The sequence below is a fragment of the Natrix helvetica genome (assembly GCF_964273705.1).
Source record: "Natrix helvetica genome assembly, chromosome: 9".
Classification (NCBI taxonomy): Eukaryota; Metazoa; Chordata; class Lepidosauria; order Squamata; family Natricidae; genus Natrix; species Natrix helvetica.
Genome location: NC_138560.1, coordinates 8,443,231 through 8,464,635, shown reverse-complemented (window position 1 = coordinate 8,464,635; position 21,405 = coordinate 8,443,231). Strand labels below are relative to the sequence as shown.

At 42.2% G+C, this 21,405-nt stretch overlaps 2 protein-coding genes across 2 annotated transcripts in view; one reads left to right on the top strand and one right to left on the bottom strand.

Annotated features, from left to right (window-relative positions):
* Positions 1 to 1,861, bottom strand: part of LOC309396711 (IgGFc-binding protein-like) — a 23,024-nt gene extending 21,163 nt beyond the window's left edge. Inside the window, exons 1-2 of the mRNA XM_081962078.1 lie at positions 1,660 to 1,861; positions 250 to 300 (exon numbers count right to left, since the gene is read on the bottom strand). Of these exons, the coding sequence (XP_081818204.1) occupies positions 250 to 298 (49 nt within the window). The 5' untranslated portion in view covers positions 299 to 300; positions 1,660 to 1,861. The remainder of the gene's footprint in view (positions 1 to 249; positions 301 to 1,659) is intronic.
* Positions 1,862 to 8,935: 7,074 nt separating this feature from the next.
* LOC309396715 (sushi, nidogen and EGF-like domain-containing protein 1) lies at positions 8,936 to 21,361 on the top strand. The gene is made up of 7 exons (XM_081962087.1): positions 8,936 to 10,249; positions 12,061 to 12,096; positions 14,869 to 14,999; positions 16,380 to 16,661; positions 18,396 to 18,533; positions 19,323 to 19,499; positions 19,857 to 21,361. The coding sequence occupies exons 1-6, from the start codon at positions 10,066 to 10,068 to the stop codon at positions 19,497 to 19,499; spliced, it is 948 nt and encodes a 315-aa protein (XP_081818213.1). The 5' UTR covers positions 8,936 to 10,065; the 3' UTR covers positions 19,857 to 21,361.
* Positions 21,362 to 21,405: the final 44 nt, after the last annotated feature.

Genomic DNA, 21,405 nt, shown 5'->3' with positions numbered 1-21,405 from the left:
GTGGCCTTTCATATATTGGGTAAGTCTAGCCAATTATGGTTCATTTAAAATCTGGATCGCCCCAGTCCTGACCCCTTCAGCACAATGACACATTGGTTTTCATGGGTCTGGATGTGAAAAAAAGAGAAGACAGACAGACAGACAGACAGACAGACAGACAGACAGACAGACAGACATGGATGGATGGATGGACTGGACTGGACTGGGATTTGGGAACGAGCTTCCCCCATTGGGTTGGGGTTTACTCACCATTTTGCAGCATTAAGGATGAAAGGAGTAGCAGCGGTAGCAGCCCCATAGCTACAGGACACAAAAGGAATATAAGAAGGAATGTTAAATAGGATGTAAACATAAACTAGTGCCATTGACTGGTATAGAGATTTCCTGACAAAATGCTACATTCATTTCTTTCTTTCTTTCCTTCTTTCTTTCATTCTTTCTTTCTTTCTTTCTTTCTTTCTTTCTTTCTTTCTTTCTTTCTTTCTTTCTTTCTTTCTTTCTTTCTTTCTTGGTTGGATATGCAGCCTCTATGACCAGCCATATTTTTTATTTTTTATTTATTTTGTCAAGCATGTATAAGATACAATACAATAGATAACAGATATAAGTATAACACGTTTAGGAATACAGGAAATGGATATGAATAAGTATGGACAGTAAGACAGGACAGTAGGCATGCTGGTGGGCTTATGCATGCCCTCTTACAGACCTCTTAGGAGTGGAATGAGATCAACAGTAGACAGTCTAAGGTTGAAGTCATTCCAGGCATTGGCCACTCTGTTACTGAAGTCATATTTTCTGCAATCAAGTTTGGAGCGGTTCTAATTTCTTATGGATTTATTAGGCAGAAGTCAACAGGGCAAGCCTTTCCCATTTGTTGGGTTATTATCTCCAGATCTTTCCAAACTGTTAAAGAAGAGATAGGCAATTTCTTCTATATGATTCGAGAAAAGTAATAATCTCCAAGCAAGTAAACAAAGCAAAATTATCTCCATGTACAGGATCCAAGGTCTGATTCAATTCTCTGTGGCAGGCAGCCTATTTCCTTTCTGCGATTGGAAATAGCCATTATTTCAGTTTAAGGAAACTTGTTTGCCTTTATTTGTATGTAGCTCAATCTAATGAAACCTGTTTGACAAGATGCAAGAGAAGAATACCAGTTTACTCTTCAAAAAAGCAATTGATCGGGGGGGGGGGGGCGAAGCAGAATAGTTGATTAGCTACCCGTTGAAAGAGGAATAGAAAAGAAAAGAATAACAGAGTTGGAAGGGACCTTGGAGATCTTCTAGTCCAACCCCCTGCTTAGGCAGGAAACCCTACACCACTTCCAACAAATGGTTATCCAACCACTTCTTAAAGACTTCCAGTGTTGGGACATTCACAACTTCTGGAGGCAACTTCTGTTCCACTGATTAATTGTTCTAACTGTCAGGAAATTTCTCCTCAGTTCTAGATTGCTTCGCCCCTTGATTAGCTTCCACCCATTGCTTCTTGTCCTGCCCTCGGGTGCCTTGGAGAATAGACTCCCTCTTCTTTCTGGCAGCCCCTAAGATATTGGAAACTCAGTCATCCCATCATACAATTACAATTACAAAAAAGCTACATGTTGCATGATGGAGAATACAAATGCACAGGACAAAAGTCTGTCGCAACTCTTACCTTCCACCACTGAGGGGATTTCTCCGGGTTTGAGGAAAGAAGAGAAACACTGTCTGTGCTCACCCTTTTCCTCCCTGCCGCTGTTTCCTCTTTTATAGGGAGCAGAATTCGCAAGAAACAGGAGGGAAAACACCCACAAGATCAAAAACAAGAGTTGCTGCCAGACAAATAATGAAGAGACCCAAACGGTTTCGTGTTACTGGCAGAGGAGGAGAAAAATACCAGAAGTGATCAGGTCAAATTTATTGCCATCATTAATCAGCACAAGATATACCATCTGTCTGGAACCCGCATTGCATATCAGACATTAATACAATCAAGCGAGTCCAGAGATATTTCACTAGAAGAGTCCTCCTCTCCTCTGCTCGCAACAGAACAGTTTATGCTACTAGACTTGAAATTTGTGGCTTAGACAACTTAGAACTTCGCCATCTTCGATCCGACCTAAGCGTAGTACATAAAATTATCTGCTAAAATGTCCTACTTGTTAATGACTACTTCAGCTTCAATCGCAATAATACACGAGCACACAATAGGTACAAACTCAAGGTAAACCGTTCCAAACTTGACTGCAGAAAATATGACTTCAGCAACAGAGTGGTCAATGCTTGGAATGCTCTACCTGACTCCGTTGTTACAGGATGTAAGAATCTCTAACCCCCACAGTTTCAACCTTATGCTGTCTACTGTCGACCTCACCCCATTCCTAAGAGGTCCGTAAAGGGGGCGTGCATAAGTGCACCAGCCTGCCTAACATCCCTGTCCTAATGTTCCTTTGTATTCAAATACATTTCATAACCATGTATATACATACATCTGTTATCTATAAAATAAAATAAAATAAAATAAAATAAAATAATAAATAAAATAAATAAAATAAATAAAATAAATAAAATAAATAAAATAAATAAAATAAATAAAATAAATAAAATAAATAAAATAAATAAAATAAATAAAATAAATAAAATAATAAATAAAAAAATAAAAAAATAAAAAAATAAAATAAAAAAATAAAATAAAAAAATAAAATAAAAAAATAAAATAAAAAAATAAAATAAAAAAATAAAATAAAAAAATAAAATAATAATAAAATAATGAAATAAAATAAATAAAATAAAATAAAATAATAAAATAAAATAAAATGAAATAAATTGTATTTTGTATGGTTGATTCAGGCATCCAAACTTGAATAATAACAACGTTATCTAACCCTTTTGCTGAGGGGTGTAGGGTGTCCTGCAGATGACCCTTCTCTGTTTTGACTTTGGGTAAAGGAGGGATTTTAAAAGTGTTTAAAAATGCTTTGTGGGTTTTATTGCTAAATAGCAAGCTCTTGCCAAAGTCCTGGGCAGGATTTGTCTTACAACAGCATCTCCCAACCTTTCTGGCTCGGCAGATCGGTGGGGGCAGCGGACGGAGTGGGGGGAAGTTAGAGGGGATGGTTTTCCATGCACACCAGAGATGGGTTGCTCCCAGTTTGGCCCAGTTCAGCCGAACCGATAATGGCGGTGGTGGGAGGCTCCACTCACCTACCCAGGTGCTTCTGCACTTGCGTGCAAGCACGAGTGAACTGGTAGTAAACTAGTTAGCAACCCATCACTGGTGCACACGTGCTACTTTCACAGACACAGCTTCACACGCACACTCGCCCACCACTTCCACTGGGTTGCAGACCAGGGATTGGGGTCCCCCGTCTTACAATGATCAGTGGTAGAAACAGCATCCAATAAACTTGAGGAAAGGATCCAATCAATCATTTCACGATATGTTTTTTAATGTAGTGAGTCACTGGATCTAGTCTTAGGGGACCAAAAACCCAGGATATGTCGGTTGCAAGTAGCTATGATTCAATACTTGTGCAGTACGGTTTCAAAGCCAATCGCAGAGGCAATTATTTAGCCCCGAGGGTAAAGTTGAGAAGTTATCGTTATATTTTTAATAAGTAGACCTCTACACTTTCATTATACACTCTTAACGAAGTTTGTTTACTTAGCTACCCTGTTATGATAAGGAAGTGCCAGGAATCCCACTTTTCTTTGAAGCATCAGATCTCCTTGGCAACCTGATATTGTTTACCACTATTTACAGTAGTCTAATCATCTATGATTGCTTTGAAACTGAAGGGGATTATGCAGGGATTATTATTTTTTTATGTTGAAGAGTTTCCTTTCTGGCTGTATTTGACTGGAAGCAGATTTATCTCAAAGACTCTTCTTTCCAAGAAGTATAGAATGAGTGGTATGTTAGCTTTTCCCAACATCTTTTGATCCCCCGTGAGTGAAATGTAAATATCTGCAAAAATAAATAAATAAGCATTGTATCTTTCTGGCTCTTTCTGCAATTGTAAGCACTTGGTGGATAAGAATTCCCAACTGCAGATTGGGTTATAAGGAGCACGGTGGCTCGAGTGGTTAGGACACTGGGCACAAGGTGAGCAAAGTTTGCCTCCTTTATGACGTATGTAGCTTAGTTTGATCCCAAGCGGGAGAGTGAATGTCCTACACGAGGCCAAAGCAGAGCTACCTTTATAAATTGATGAACTCTCTGCCCTGAGCTCAAAGTAGAGCCAGCATGTATGCAGGGCTAGAAAATCGCAAAGAGAGGCAAGGGGAGTAAGCTGAAAGTCCTGGTAATTGCAAGAAGTCCTGATAATTTTTTTTTAAAAAGAGAACAAGGAGGAAGTTACTGATTTTTCAAGAATCTCAGCTGGTTCATGGCAACAGGACAACTTTTATATTTCCCAGAAACAAGTCTTTGTTTTAAGCTAAGTAAGCAAAGAAAGTAATTTGAACCTAATTTCTCCAAAGCAGTGCCTTGCCAAGTCGAGTTGTGTGCTCCCAGGTGAGCATGTGTGTGTGTGTGTGTGTGTGTGTGTGTGTGTGTGTGTGTGTGTGTGTGTAGCTAGCTTTGCTTCAGAAAAGCAATGAATCTTTACTGTTGGTCTGGTTTCATTTTAATACCAAACACCCGGGAGAGAAACTTTAATACAGTGTGAAACAAGGTTTTGATACATTTGGCATGCAAATAAATCAAGACATAATTTTCAGGGAGGGCAGGGGAACGACACGGGGTAAAGAATCTTTAAAGGGCTCCAAGAAGAGATTTTGTGCATCGCTTGAGAAACTTGCTTTTCAGATCCATCATACTACACCTTTCCCTGATCTGGTATGTGTTCTGACCTAGGCTTCCTGAGACAGTAAAACCCATTTGTTTATTTAAACGCCTGTGAATTATGTTCATTCACATCCCATAATGATTCACAACCAGTCTGTGAAGAAGTCCGACAGTCTTTCAAGGTAAGGCTGATAAGCACCCATCTTTATCTCCCTTGAAGAACTGCCAGAGACCTAATTGCCAATTAGTTTTGCAAGGCCAAACGTAGCACAGAGTCAAATGGAGCTTCAAAGTTTAAACCGACCAGAACGAACAAAATTGCTTCCTGCAAAGGCTCATGTTCGTTTGCTCCTCTTTTATGTCTTATGGGTGGGGACAATCATCTCCAAGCCTTACTCCCGAGTCGCCCCTTTTGTCTTAACTGTTCTCGCCTTCTGGCAGCTCTGTGCATGCACGAACTTCGAATAAGTTCCCCTGTTCCTCTGCCTCACTGATGTCAGGCTCCAGAGGCTCCAGAGGCAGCACATAAATATCAAATGGCCCTGCCCCCCCCCCCCTCTGCCTCCAACGCAGAGCCCTCGTTCAAACCTTCCCCAGACTCCAGGACTGGTGCATGTTCCTCCCCAACCTCCTCACTATCCAACTCTGATGCCAGCTGCACAGGCTGCCAGCAGACCATAACGGTATGCTTGTTTTCATCACCTCAAGCAGAGTCAGGATGCTACTGTTAGATAGCATCCAAGATTAAGGTCAATAATGGGTTTCTGGTGCAACTTGCTACATTTTCTCTGTCTGGCTTCTATCCCAACGGGGCTTGCAAGAATTATTTCCCATTCAAATGTATGGAGAAAATGCATACATACATACATACATACATACATACATACATACATACATACATACATACCTTCCATGGAAACAGCAAAGAAAAGCAGGCATGGAAGGTGTCTAGCCAATTTATCTCAGAGCAGAGAAACTCCGGAAATGGATTTATTGTTTCTTGAAACTCTGCATCAGCTAAGTTACACTTACCCCACAGACTGTCTTCAACCTGCAAAAACTCCTTGCCGTTGTTAAAGATGGCCCTGAGTGGCTTTTCCAACAACAGTCGAAAAGTTGGACTGCCAAAACATTAACTGGAAAATCCCCCCCTTGTAAAGTTTAGACTTTTGAACTGCTTTGTTTAGACTTAGTCCCACAGCTAAGCCCAGGACATATGAAGTTTCTTGCCATTACAAATGCCTTTGTAGATGGAAGTAGAGAGGGACCCAATGGCTCCAGGGCTAAGACGCTGAGCTTGTCGATCAGAAAGGTTGGTGGTTCGAATCCCTAGTGCTGCGTAATAGACTGAGCTCCCATTTTGTGTCCCAGCTTCTGCCAACCTAGCAGTTCAAAAGCACACAAAAAATGCAAGTCGAAAACTAGGGACCACCTTTGGTGAGAAGGTAACAGTGTTCTGTGTGCCTTCGGCATTTAGTCATGCCGGCCACATGACCACGGAGACATCTTTGGACAGCGCTGGCTCTTTGGCTTTGAAATGGAGATGAGCAGAACCCCTTAGAGTCAGGAACGACTAGCACATATGCGTGAGATGAACCTTTACCTTTAGGAGGAAGTAGAAGGGATAGATAAAGGAGCTTTTTTAATTTTATTTTATTTTGACTGGGTTGATGGTGAGGCATTTTGCAATGTGAGCGTGCTGCTGTCAACAGTGGGATTTGTTTGAATTTCAGCTCCTTTTTTGACAGATTTCTAGAGGCATTACATCGTGTCGGCCTGTTGCCCCTTCCGTGTCTGCATCGTTCAGTTAAAAGAATATTGGCGAAAGGAACAATGTGCAATTTCTTTGAGAGAAGTGATTTCCCTTTAGGTTCCATGCAGTTGCCCTGTGCCATTATGGAGAAGTATCTCATCTGTTCCAGGAGATAGTTGCATTATTAGGCAACTGTGCAATCGGTCCTGTGGACACTTGGAGATTTGTAACCACAGATTTGAATGGCCAGATCAAATTAACATATGAGAGGCAGATATTTCCCCTCACTTCTCCTCGCTGAAGTCCCAGGCTTGATCTTATATCCATTTCCCTCACCTCGTTTTAGCACAATTTCACCCAGATGCTAATAAAAGCCTTCAGCTTCGGGTTATTTGGTGCATCTTGCTGGCTCAGCATGTCAGGTCTTTTGCAAGGCAATGTTTGAGCAATTTACCTTACTCTGCCTGGCTCTCTCTCTTTTGCTGACACTCAATTTATTTGGGTACCTGTTGAGCATGAGAATGCGATTTGATCCAAAGTATGTTTGTGTCAAACCCCGGAGCGGTGTTGGATTCCCAGATACATAGGGGAAGACTACGAGATCGACCAGCCATTGGATTCCCGGATACATAGGGGAAGACTATGAGATCGACCAGGTGTTGGATTCCCGGATACATAGGGGAAGACTGCAATACCTGGTACAATGGAAAGGGTACCCATTAACGGAAGCCATCTGGGTGGCAAGTAAGAATATTAGAGCCACACGACTAATAAATAAATTCTACAAGGAACATCCCCACAAACCCAGGAGGGATATGGGAGGACAGGCATGATGGTCTGCTAAAGTGATGCTTGTGCTTACTGTCTTACAGGTGCAGCCCTGGTAGAAGGGAGCCACCTGTCAACCCCTGGGCTACAGGTGGGTGGTGGGAAGGCTGCAAGTGGCGAGAAACGCAGAGCAGACAAACAACGGATCCCATCTGAATGAATACTGGCTGACAATCAGCTGATTATGGTTCCCTGCAAGCTGGCCAACCAGCAGCTGGTGGAGTCTGCCGGCATTCTGACAATCAGCTAATTGGGCCTGCCGGATGGTCAGCTGCTCCAGGAGCAGAGAGGGACGGCTCCAGCCTTTATAGGGCTCTGGGAGGTGGAGGCTCCCAGCTCTAACTTTATTCCTTACGTTTTTGTTGACAGAACTCACTGTGTGCCGAGCATCCGGCTTATTAAACCATTTGGAACCGAAGTGAGTGGCATCCTGATTGTAGTTTAGGTCCAGAGCTCAGTCCTTTGAGATTTGACTCTCAAGTCATTTCCAAGTTGTTCATTCAGATTTGTCCCACAATGGGTGTGCATGGGGCTGGAGAAGATATTATGAGGAGGAGGGGGGGAATGCTTCCAGAAGTAAGTTCCCTGCAAACCTATAGAAAGAAATCTGGTGCAGCCCAACCTTTGATTGCAGGTTCCATTTGCTGGACTAAGAAAGAACTACTACAGATGTGGGAGAACCATAACCTTCTTCAATATTGCTCAACCAGAAATCCTGACTTCCCCAAAATGGCCCCTTCTATTTCCTCACTCCACCACCACGACCCTTGTAGGAGCACAATCAGCTGGTCAATGATGAAGTCTTTAGTTCTCCAATGAAGAAGCTCTCCTTCCATGACCCTTAAGGTGGCAATGGTCATACAAAAGTTTTCTGGGAGGTCTTGGATTACAACTCCCATCATCCTTTCTCACCCCTTTTGCTTGGAGGTCTTCTAATCCAACCCTCTGCTCAGGCAGGAATCCATATGTCATGTCAGACACTTGGTTGTCCAATCTCTTCTTAAAAACTTCCATTGTAGGAGCATGCACAGCTTCTGGAGGCATGTTGTTCCACTGGTTAATTGTTCTCAATGTCAAGGAATTTCTGCTTAATTCTAGGTGGTTCTCCAATGTTGGTGAACCCATTTTATCTATGCATCAATAATTACTAATTGTTATTATAGTCATGGGCACAGAATTCGAATGCATTTCTCAAATTACAGAAATAATCCAGTGGCCTGAAGATAAAGCAGGAGATGGGGATTTTGGCATCAAATGAGACATTAAAGCAAATATTTCACTACTGATTGATCTCTGTCAACCAGCAGAACGCCAAACAGTCTCCCTTTTGATTTATAAAGAAAGAAAGAAAGTTTACTTTTCTTGTAAAACAAACGCAGATGATTAATTTTAGGATTTAAAAAAAAGAGATAATCCTGAGTTGAGAAGAGAACACAGCCCATAATGTCATTACATCACCGCATTTGCAGATCAATAATCATTTCATACAGATTATATTGGAAGATCTTGGATCACAGATTACCTAATCACACAGCTTCATTTATGCAAAAGAATGTAACAGAAAACTAGATAAGGAACCAATATACAAGTGGGATGGAGTTGGGATCTTCATAGTCCACCAACCACCTCCAGAGTGGGGACAACCCCATCGGGACTACTAGCCAATCAGCAGAGCCAAGTTTCCAGGCCCTTTCTATTAAACAGTTGTTTTTTTAATTTAAAAAAAGACGAAAAATATGTTTTGCAATTTCCTTCTGTACAACATTTCCACCTCGGTATACATCCATCCATTGTAAATGTATTCCCCCTCCCCTTATTTCAGTTTCTCTTTGTCTATATGTATGATACTATTATAAACATTCCTTAATTTACAATCCGTCATTCCATTTATACATGTTTGTTCATCTCTACATATCCATTGCTAATTTCTAACTCCTGGGTCTTCTTCATTTAGTCTTTCCTTAAGCTTTACACCTGTCCTCTAGCCATTTGTACCACTCGTTCCATACCATATAATATTCTGTTTCCTCCTTTTCCTTTATTTCTTTTGTAAATTTCTCTGCACACTCTAACACTTTCACTATAACATTCCCCTCTGTTGGTATATTATTATTCTTCCAATTTTCCAGGCCCTTTCAGAAGGCTGGGGAGAGGGTGAATCTCACCTTGACTGGCATGTTGTTCCAAAGGATGGAGGCCACCCCAGAAAAAGCTCTCCTCCTGTACCCCGCCACCCTAATTTCCTTGGCCAACAGGGTCCACAGCATGCCCCTTTTAGCAGAGCAAGTGGGGCAGACCAATAGCATTGGAATGAGACATTTCCTAAGGTAGCCTGTATTTTTCCTTCCTCCCCCACCCCCTTAACCTGTAGTCCTAGGACTTTCTGGTGGCCTTCCATTCAAGGATTAAGTCAGGTCTGACCCTGGTTAGCTTTTTGAAATTGACCACTGAGGTGCACTTTCTTGTGGCATTCAGAGCCCAACAATACCCGGAACAAATTTGTTTTTCAATATTTAATAGCTGTGAACATTTCTTCCTTCTCCCGTCACGTAACCCAGGAAGCTGGTCAGTCCTGGTGTTGACTGCTTCTCACAAAGGATGGGGAAATTCATACAATGGATTGAAATGTTCCACAGAATTTTTGTTTGGTTTAAGGTCCCTTTTGTGGCAAACATTTGTTGCCTTTGTAAACCTAGGTGTGTCAGATACATATGTGGGCCTTTGTGTGTGGAAATATTTATATATATAAATGTAGAGAGAGAGAGAGATTGGCTTTTCTTACCGTACAAGAAAACGAAGGCATCACTGGTTACTGCAACAACCTTGCACACATTCATTCAATCAAAAAAAGGAGCACAATGGAGAGGCTTTATATTTTCCTACTACTAGCAGCAGGTAAGTGAAGAGCTTAAAAGTTGGGGTTGTTTTTCTCCCGCAAATGGCAGATTGAGCCTAATTTCAATTCCTGAAAAGGAAGCTAGATTTCAGAACAAGTTGTGTGGTAATAGTAGTCCACCGTGCTATCTTACAGAGGCAAAAAGCATTGTACATACGTTAAAACTTCCATCTGTCTACCAATTCATACTGAATAAGGCAGTTCATTGTTGTATTTTACTGTATGTTCATCAAAGCGAGAGATCTAAAATGAAAGCATCTCGGTTTAAACCCAAGAGACCCTAAGTGACTTTTAACCTACAAGAAGAAGGGTTAAAAATGGACAACTGTATAATATAGTTAATAAAAAAATAAGAATGGGTTCTTAATTGGACTAAACACCTTAATAAGCGAATGCAAGACTTAACACTGTTTTTAAGTTTTAATACAGGGGAACGCAATAGAATGGAAAGAACAAATATGGCTAGGTGACCAGGTTGCCAACACTCAGCCTAAGTTATAAAATACTATGGCCATCTTAACATACAAGGCTTCAACAATCCATATCAGTGGTTCCCAATCTGGAGTCCAGGTCCCACAGGGGTGGCAATTTGATTTTTAAGGGGGGCAATTTGAACCTTGTTTAAACTAAGTTAATGGCCTTTTAGGTTTCCCCCGCATGAGTAGAGTTCACTTTTGAGCAAATTAAGAATTATATGTCACGGGGGGGGGGCATCAGGATTTCAGAGATGCTTAGGTGGGGCATGGCCAAAAAAAGGTACCACTGATCTATATGATGTCATAACATAATGAACTGGTCCCCCTCCAGATAAAAGCTGAATTCTTGTAACTTCCTGGATCACCAATTGGTGAGTTCAGTTTTAGTGTAGTCTAACATTCCTACGGATCTAATAAAGAAGTAGATTATTCTTATTGCAAAGGACAGGCAACTTAATCCTCTGAAATATCCTTCTGCCATTCTGGCATTTTCTAGATAGCTTGGAGAATTTGCCAGCCATTTCTTGGCCATGCTGGCTACTCATTTGGGGAATAATAATATGTCCAGAGGTCACTTGGAGAAGGAAACCTGAAGGCATTCATCAAATTTAAATTGTTTAGGTTTAGGTTTAGGTTTGGGTTTGGGTTTGGGTTTAGATTTAGGTTTAGGTTTACAGAGATGGAAGGGACCTTGTAGATCTCTAGTCCAAGCAGGAGACCCTACACAAATTCTGACAAATAGCAGTCCAATCTCTTCCTGAAAGCCTCCAGTGATGAAGCTCCCACAACTTCCGAAGGCAACTTCTGTCCATGGGTTGATTGTTCTCACTGTCAGAAAGTTTCTCCTTATTTCTAGGTTGAATCGCTCCTTGGCCAGTTTCCATCTGAAGGATGCTACTTTAGGTTTGGTGACTACAAGGAGGTTTTAGCAGAGATCAGGGCATAGCTACATAGGATGGGTGGACTTGATGGCGCTCTTTCTGACTATGGGAGTGTTATAGAAAGTACCGCCGTCAGCACAATTCCTTTTTAAGAAGATTATGTCCAAGAGGAACTCACATGTCAAAAATGTACAAGCTCATCTAAAAATTATTCCACTTTCTGTGTTTTGAGTTCTTCCTTTGACATTGCACAACAGATCTTTAGACCTCCGGAATAATGTCTCTGTGTTTCTATCTTCTACTTTTGAATCTAAGTGGTTTTTCAGTCGTGTTCATCCCCATTTTAATTAAAATTACTGAATAAGGAATGTATGCATGTATCTGGGTTTACATACAGGAATAAAAATACTCCAGATCTGATTGCATTTTTGTTTCTTTTCTTTTTTCTTTTAGGATCAGCATTGCCTTGTCTGGCTGCAAGCCCAAATAGTAAGTTTTAGTTGAATCCATCAATCTAACTAGGGTGTTTTCTGGGGCAAAGACAATGCTATGTTGAGACAATAGCAAAGTAAAATGGTGGAGTGGACATTGATCCCAGGACAAGGATCACAGTTAGCGTCATCCAAAAATAATCTCCCCCGTTCCAGATCAACCTTGCCCCCAACATGTTCTCCAGGTGTTCGGACTACACCTGCCAGAAGTCTCACAGCAGCAGCTGTTGGGCGAATTCTAGGAGTTGGAAGTTTACACCTTCAGAGGACATTCAAGTTAGAGAAGGCAGCCTTACACCTTTGTGTATGCCTAGCCCTAGATGTTTCTTCCTAGACCTGCTGTACTGGATGGCAAAGTCTCAAGAGAATTCTTCTCACACCCATCTGAGTGCAAGAACAAACTTAGAATAGAATAGAATAGAATAGAATAGAATAGAATAGAATAGAATAGAATAGAATAACCAAGTTGGAAGGGACCTCGGAGCAGAGGTGGGTTGCTACTAGTTCGCACCGGTTCAGGAGAATCGGTAGTGGTATTTTGTCCTTTGTTGCCCGAACCAGCAGTGACCCAGGCTGGCCACGTTTGTTGCCCGAACCAGCAGTGACCCAGGCTGGCCACGTCCCTGAATCGGTTTCCCAGTCGGTGATGCCGTTGCCAGTATATTTTTTACTAATTTTTTATGTTCTGCGCATGCACAAAACAATTTAAAGACAACTGCACACACACAAAGCGAACCGGCAGCAGTGCCAACTGCAATCCACCACTGCCGTAAAAGAAGATAGGGTAAAGCAAAGAAAGTAAGGGTGCGGAATTAGGAGTAGGAGAGAGGGTAAGAAAGAGGAGAAGGGAGGAGGAGAGGGGAAAGAGAGGGGATGAAGAAAGGTGGAAGGAGAGGAGCAAAGAAGAAAGCAGAGAAGGGAGGTTGAGAAGATAGAAGGAGTAAGGTTGTTGCAAAATAAAATGAAAGCACAGGGTGGCAAGAAAGTGATCCAAGCTGATCTATCTATCTATCTATCTATCTATCTATCTATCTATCTATCTATCTATCTATCATCTATCTATCATCTATCTATCTATCTACTGTATATCTATCTATCTCGCTATCTCTATATCTATCTATCTATATACAGTATATAGATAGATAGATAAATAGATAGATAGATAGATAGATAGATAGATAGATAGATAGATAGATAAATAGATATAGATATAGATATAGATATAGATATAGATATAGATATAGATGATAGATAGATAGATAGATGATAGATAGATAGATAGATAGATAGATAGATAGATAGATAGATAGATAGGGAGAGAGAGAGAGAGAGAGAGAGAGAGAGAGAGAGAGAGAGAGAGAGAGAGAGAGAGAGAGAGAGAGAGAGAAATTAATGATGAATAGATAAATGTTAAATAGTAATTATAAGAATGTATATCTAGGAATAAATTTGAAAGGGGAAAAATAAAAATAAACTATTTGCTTAAGCAACCCACCCCTGCCTTGGGGGTCTTCTAATCCAGCCCCCTGCTTAGGTAGGAAATCCTACACCACTTCAGACAAATGGTTACCCAAAATCTTCTTAAAAACTTCCAGTGTTGTCACATTCACAACGTCTGGAGGCAACTTCTGTTCCACTGATTAATTGTTCTCACTGTCTGGAAATTTCTCCTTCTTTATGATCATAGTCGGTTTGTGATGGGATCACCTGGCAAAATTCTAAACTCCCATCAATTCCATCAGTACTTTTGTAAGCAGAGCTCAGATGAGATTGCAGTTGAATATTGGTAATCAATCTTTAAAATGCAAAAAAAAAAATGTTTGAAAATCATAGAATGTTCTGTGCAAAATGTTGGAGACCTGCTGCTCTTATACTAATAACAAATTTCTACTGGCCCCTATCGGTCATTCCCCAAATTAAACTATAAATTCACCAGTTACTGCCAAGAGCAAGCATGAGCTAGCCATTCATGAATAGAAATCTGTGGGTAGATACTACCCAGTGGAATAAAGTCATATCCGTTGGAAATAAGAACCCGAAAGATATAAACAGAATCCATCTTTGGGTGCAATACAGGTTAGCGGTGGATGAGAAATCAGGTTGATCAGGAAATTTTAGAACAACATACCAATTTCAAACCTGCCAAAACAGATGCAGAATCTAAATGAACCTGAATGACATTGCTTTTTTAACATTTTGGGTAGCGAGTTGCAAAAGCACACTTTTTGTTCCCATTGAACAGAGTGACAGAGTTGGAAGGGACCTTGGAGGTCATCTAGTCCAACCCCCTGCTCAAGTAGGAAAGACCCATGATGGTGAATTGATGGCATGCACAGGTGGTGCGCAGAGGCCTACTAGGCTCAAAACAGGGCACAGGGGGTCATGCGGGCCTGCGTGGGGGGGGAGGGAGTGTAGGGGTTGCACATGCATGTGTACTGGGTGGGGCATGTGGGGACATGCACACATTGCATGTGTGCAGGTGGCCACTGTTGCATGCACGTACACCTGCTTTTGGCACATGACGACAAAAAGGTTAGCCATTCCTGCTATAGGCCATCAACAGAACAATCAGCTAAGGGTTGAAAATCCCAAAACCAAAGATGGTTTTTTGAAGAACAGGATCCAACACAGGTGGAGGCAGGAAGGGAATTTAGAATGAGCAACATCTGTAGAAATCGATGTTCCAGACAGCTGTTCGGAAGGGGAGGCGAAATGCCAAGGTCTGAACATAACTGCTTTTGTAAACCATTGATGTTCTCCCTTTTTCTAGCATCGTTGCTCTATCCTTATGGGAAAACCCAAGGTGACTCAGAAAATCCTGTAGCTGATGATGGGAATTCTCCAGAGATCTCCATCCGAAAGCCGTTCTCCTTCTACGGCAAGAAATACAACTCCCTTTTTGTATGTAATATCTGCCAGATGTAAACCTCCTATTTCTTTATAGAAGCTAAGAAATGGGCTACTCAACTCAGCTTGTCCACCCACCCCCTGACTCTCAATATGGCCTTAATGCGTAATTTCTGTATGCATCTCTGGAGAGGGAAGAGAGGGAGCATTTGCAGAGTTAGTTGGGAATGACCAAACTCCCCATGGGTTTCATTTCTAAAATAGCTTCCTGGGTAGACAAGAGGCAGAACTAATACTTTCCCAGTAATACCCTGTTTCCCCGAAAATAAGACCTCCCTGGATAATAAGCCCAATCGGGCTTTTGAGCGCAGGAACTAAAATAAGCCCTCCCCAAAAATAAGCCCTCCCTGAAAATATTGCAACATAGCAGCAGCCATGAGGTGACCACGCTCACCGCCTCCTGCACCTCAAAAATAATAAGACCTCCCTGACCATAAGACCAAGTGCTTTATTTCGGGGGTCAAAAGAAAATAAGAACCTGTCTTATTTTCGGGGAAACACAATATGCTTTTATGAGAATGAATGGATGGGATATAAGCAATCTAGAGTCCAGTGGGGGTGTGGCATGGCTTGGTGGGTGTGGCAGGGGAAGGTTACTGCAAAATCCCCTTTTGCTCCCGATCATCTGGGACTCAGGAGGCAGAGAATAGATGGAGGCAGGGCAGTCAGAGGTGGTATTTATCGGTTCTCCAAACTACTCAAAATGTCCACTACTGGTTCTCCAGAACTGGTCAGAACCTGCTGAATACCATCTCTGCTACAGTCGCCATTCAAAAACCCAATCATGAGCACAGTTGAAATCAGTGTGAGAAAGTTATGGGGCTCCCAGTGTTGGCCTCGACGTCCCAATAGGTCCAACTGAAAGCGACAATGTTGGGAAATACAATTTTACAGCATCTTGAGGCCCATGGGTTCCTCGTGTCTGATATTAACGTATACTAGTTTCATGATTTCTGTGTTGTCCTCGTTTGCTAAAAATCTAGTTAACTTTGGGGGGGTGTAGAAAGAGAGAGAGAGAGTTGTGTGGATAAATGGATCATAATTGACGATACATAGATGATAGATGATAGATAGATAGATAGATAGATAGATAGATAGATAGATAGATAGATAGATAGATAGACAGACAGACAGACAGACAGATGAGAGAGAGAGAGAGAGAGAGAGAGAGAGAGAGAGAGAGAGAGAGAGAAATAGAGAGATAGATGATAGAGAGAGAGAGAGTAAGAGAAAGAGAGAAAGCATCCTATGTTAACTCACATTACTTAGTTTATATCTTAATGTCTTTAAGATTCCAGAAAAATGCCTAATTTCATAATAATATTGAGCGTGTCAAATGAACATGGCTTACCACCTTGCTTTATATTTCTCCAGGTCAACAACAATGGGGTTGTCTCTTTTGGAAAGTATGTCTCAGAGTACACTCCTTATGCGTTCCCTCTGAAAAATGGAATACCCTTTGTTGCTCCATTTTGGTCTGATGTTGACAATAGAGTCAGTGGGAGCATCTTCTCCAGACAGACAGAAGACCCAGCGCTGCTTAGTCGGTTTGCTGCGGACCTCAGTCGGTACCACCCTGAAATTTCTTTCACACCCACGTGGATGTTTATCGCCACCTGGTACAAAGTAGGCTACTATGGATCTGCTTCAGATAAGGTAGGTCTCACACAATAATGGCAATCTAGAGCTTTCCAGAAGACTGCTGTTTATTTATTGAAAGTAAATGTAGTGTATAGGTAAAAGTACTGAACTATAGCCTTCCCCACACCCCATCACAGAAATTCACTGGATTTCTTTAGGTCAATCTTTCCCTCTCAGTCCAAGAGCCATGGAGGTAGAGGTGAAAGTGTTGGACAAGGAGCACCAAGACCCGGATTTAAGTCCATCTTCAGCTATAGAAGCTCTCTGGATGACTTTAAGACTGTCCTTCTCTCTCAATACTGTCAGACCTGCCCCAGTCTGATCCCTTAGGAAAGAAAGACCCTCGACTCCATTTGGTAGAAGTGATAGGTTCTTTTATTAAAAGATGCTGACTGTAGTAAAGTCAGGCTAGAATTAAATCTCCCACGCTAAAAGGATACAAATTTTTTACCCTCATCCCGATCCTCCCCCCCCCATGACCACTTCATTTTCAGCCAATGAAGATTCACTTGGTGTTTTGAGAGCCCTGAGATCGTTGGAATAATCCACATTCCTTCCCAGGGTGCGTGGCCTTGAGTGCAGGCACAAACTGGTTCGGAGCTTCACTGTTCTTAGCCAAGCTCCCTCCTCTCTATTTCTCAGCACATACTAATGCAGGTTTATTACCCATTTCATCTCCCCCCATGCCACCTCCCCAATAGCCTTTGATGGGAGGATGCCAACGAGGTGCCAAGCCGAAGGTGGCAAACTTGACACTTACGTTACAGACACCGAATATATAGTATATTATAGTACTATAGTATATAAACTATATATACTATAGTATATATAGGATAAGGAGACATGCAGGATACAAATCTAAGGAGGGAAGTATATAAATCTAATGGAAAAAAACTAACAAAATATACACCTGGCTGGAAGAATGTCCAGTTCATAGGCATGTAGGTTTTTCTACCAAAAACCATATATGGGACCCGGAGAATGAAAGAAAAATGAGCAGAATAAACTCCTTTGTTTTTCTTATATCACACTCATAGGTTGAGTCCTTTATCCCTTCCATTCCTTCTTATTTTATTTAATTTTAAAACTATTAAAGGTAAAGGTTTCTCTGTCCAGGCGTGTCCCACTCGAGGGCATGGTGCCCATCTCCGTTTCTTAGCTGAAGGAGCCAGCGTGGTTATATGGCCAGCTTGGCTATATGCCAAAGGTGCACCGCTGTTACTTTCCCACCAAAGGGGTACCTATTTATCTACTCACATTTGCATGCTTTCAGACTGCTAGGTGGGTAGGACCTGGGGTAAGGAATGGGAGCTCACCCCCATTGCACAGTTCTCGGGTCTCGAACCCAGGCTGTCAGTTTGTGTGAGAAGTAGGCGCATGCACAAGCACACACAGCTCTGTTTGCATGAACAGTGAGCACACCTATGATTCCAAACGGGCCAAGGATCGGTAGCGAGTCACAGCCCAGAGGTTGGGTGGGGGAGTCTCCTCATCTAAATAATCTTCAACATGTAGAGTTCAATGTGGTCACTAGATGGCACCTCTATCATCCTGAGGGAAAAAAAAGTTTGCAGATCTAGAAAGTCTAGTAGAGTTAAGTCTCAGAATAATTCTGTGATTCTGTTCTATTCTAAATCACTAGGACTTGAATTCAACTCCAAGGTGACTTTCCTTTAGAAACAACTTTGGTAAGAAAGGATAGCCATGCCTTAAAATACCACACACACACCCTTTTTTTTTAAATTGCAGGTCAACACTTTCCAAGCTGTCTTGGCCACGGATGGAGAAATATCCTTCATCATGCTGAACTATGCTGATATACAATGGACCACTGGAACGGGAAACGATGGAGATATCCACACAGGACTTGGAGGAATCCCCGCTCAGGTAGCTTTGGGATAGCTTGAAGGTGCAACAAGAAATGCAGGATTGTGTTTGCCCATTTAATGCAACCTCCTTTAATCAAAATGGACAGATACAAAAAGTGACCTTCAATTCCAAAACCACAGCAGGGTAGAGTGGGACAATTCCCTTCTGTGATAGAATAAAAGAGTTGGAAGGGACCTTGGAGGTCTTCTAGTCCAACCCCTGCTTAGGCATGAAACCCTACACCACTTCAGACAAAAAGAAGAGACAATCTCTTCTTAAACACTTCCAGTGTTGGAGCATTCACAACTTCTGGAGGCAAGTTGTTTCCACTGATTAATTGTTCTAACTGTCAGGAAATTTCTCCTTAGTTCGAGGTTGCTTCTCTTCTTGAGTAGCTTCCTTACATCTGTTGCTTCTTGTCCTGCCTTCAGGTGCTTTGGAGAATAGCTTGACTCCCTCTTCTTTGTGGCAGCCTCAGAGATATTGGACTGCTGTCATGTCTCGCCTAGTCCTCCTTTTCATCAAACTAGACATACCCAGTTCCTGCAACCATCCTTCAAATGTTTTAGCCTCCAGTCCCCTAGTCATCTTTGTTGCTCTTCTCTGCACTTTTTCTAGGGTCTCAACATCTTTTTTACATTGTGGCATAGAGATTCTATGCTCCCCTTAACACAGCGCATAATAGTTCTGCCCATTTAGAAGCTGCATTCTATGGTCGATACCCAAAGATGGAATTCAATGAGAAAGTTTGTTAGGGTGTTAATTAGAAAGGATGTCATTCTTTCCCTTTCTCTACCTCTTCACCAGGCTGGCTTTGACAGTGGGGACAAAGAAAATTACTACAACATCCCTAGTTCCCAAACTGCTGAAATTCTCAATATTAAGAAGACAAGCAATGTCGGTGAACAAGGTCGCTGGCTGTTTCAAGTGGATAAGTCAGTTATCGGGGTTCCCACACCAAAAAGCGATTGCTTGCTTAAATAAGTAAGTGCCAGACCTTCTCTTTTATTTGCTAGTAGGATAAATATATAAATAATTGGAGTGGTGCAGTGGCCTATAGGTGGCGATGTCGCCTCACAATCAGGAGGCTGTGAGTTCTATCCTAGGTAGAGGCAGATATTTCTCTCTCTGGGCACACTGAGAATATATCTGCTGAACAAATCTCCGCTATGGCAACAGGAAGGGCATCTGGCCATAAAAACACTGCTGGTTCCATTAAGTTGCCCGGACTCCGCTCCGCAAAGGGATTATGGGGTCGTTAAAAGAAGAAGAAGATAGATATGTAAATAATTACTAGATCCATGGCCCCTTACTTATTTTGCTGTTGTCTCTTTTCATCAGGTGAAACCGCTTCCAATGCAGGCGATCTGCTTCTCCATGCCAGCCTGGGACAAGTTGAACAGCATCTGCCATATTTCTCAAATCCCTCTGTGACCCTCTTCAAACCCGGAAAAGTTTTCCGGAGCTGCCACTGACCGTAGATTTAGCAATAAATGATTGCGCTCACATGGGTGGTCTCTCCATTGTGGAGTGCAGGAAAGAAATGCACAATTGTTATATGTGTGAATATGTCAGCCTGTGCATATATAACGTGTGTGTGTGTGTGTTTGTTTGTGCGTGTGTGCTTGTGTGATGCTTTTAAGGGGAGTGACACGCCTAACACTCTATGAAGTTGGCTTCCTTCATGGGAGATGGGTGCAGATGTAATATCCCAAAGCATGGAAAATGTGATGTGGGTATCCACACCAATATGAATAGAATAGAAAGACAGAGTTGGAAGGGAGCTTGGAGGTCTTCTAGTCCAGCCCCCTGCTTATGGCGGAAACCCTACACCACTTCAGACAAACGGTTATCCAACATCTTCTTAGAAACTTCCAGTGTTGAAACTTCCAGTATCTCCATACAGACATTGACCTTTATGCCAGAGGTGTCCAATCATGGCCATTTTAAGATTCGTGGACTTCAACTCCCAGAATGCCCCATCCAAGGCTCTTAAATTTGCCAAGGTTGCTTCAGGCAATGAAAACAGGCACATCTTAACCCTTTCGAGGAAGATCAGGCTGAGAATTCAATGTCACGTAGGTCAGTACTCTTATTGTAAAGCCTTAGTGACAATCTAAGAAGATTGAATGTTTTCCCCTTCTCTCCCTTTGTCTTCATCAAACTAGGGGGTGGGGTCTCATCCAAGACATTTGCTTCTCTCCTGGACTTGGTCCTCTTTTAGCTGACCATTCTCTCAATAGTGACTCTTCCTCCTATGCCCGTGATGGCGAACCGATGTCACACGTGCCACAGGTGGCAGACGGAGTCATAGTTGTTGGCATGCCAGTTGTCAGCTCCGGCGTGCATGCACGTGCCAGACAGCTGATTTTCGGCCTCCCGGAGGGCCGGAGGAAGCCCCTTTTCACCCAATGCAGGCTTCAGGAAATCCTCCAGAGGCTGAGGTGGGTGAAAAATAGCCCCAACGGGCCAACAGGAAGTTCGGATATGATCCATTTCCGGCTTCCGTAGGGCCTCCGGGGGCCCAGGGGAGGCCGTTTTCACCCTCCCCAAACTTCAGGAAAACCTCAGGAGCCTAGGGAAGTCATGTGCACATGCGCAGATGGGCGGAGAGGATTGAATTTGTGTGGGCACACGCACAATTTTGGCACACCATAAGAAAAAGGCTTGCCATCACTGTCCTATACCATTTCCTCTGCCACCCACAACGTAGGAGCAATGTGTCAACCCCAAATCAAACCACCAAGTCAACCAGAATCCTATTTTTTCTTTTGTTTTGGTGGGGTCTTTGAGTCAATTTTGATAGTTTGGATTGACTGGACAAGTCTATGATATTTTCTTGGCAACAATTTCAGAGGTGATTCACCATTGGTGAGATTCAAACTGCCAA

Coding starts and splice junctions, on each gene's coding strand:
- LOC309396715 (XM_081962087.1), top strand. CDS start 10,066: ATGTGGGCCTTTGTGTGTGGAAATATTTATATATATAAATGTAGAGAG. Junction 12,097..14,868: donor TCTGGCTGCAAGCCCAAATA/GTAAGTTTTAGT, acceptor CCCTTTTTCTAG/CATCGTTGCTCTATCCTTAT. Junction 15,000..16,379: donor AGAAATACAACTCCCTTTTT/GTATGTAATATC, acceptor ATATTTCTCCAG/GTCAACAACAATGGGGTTGT.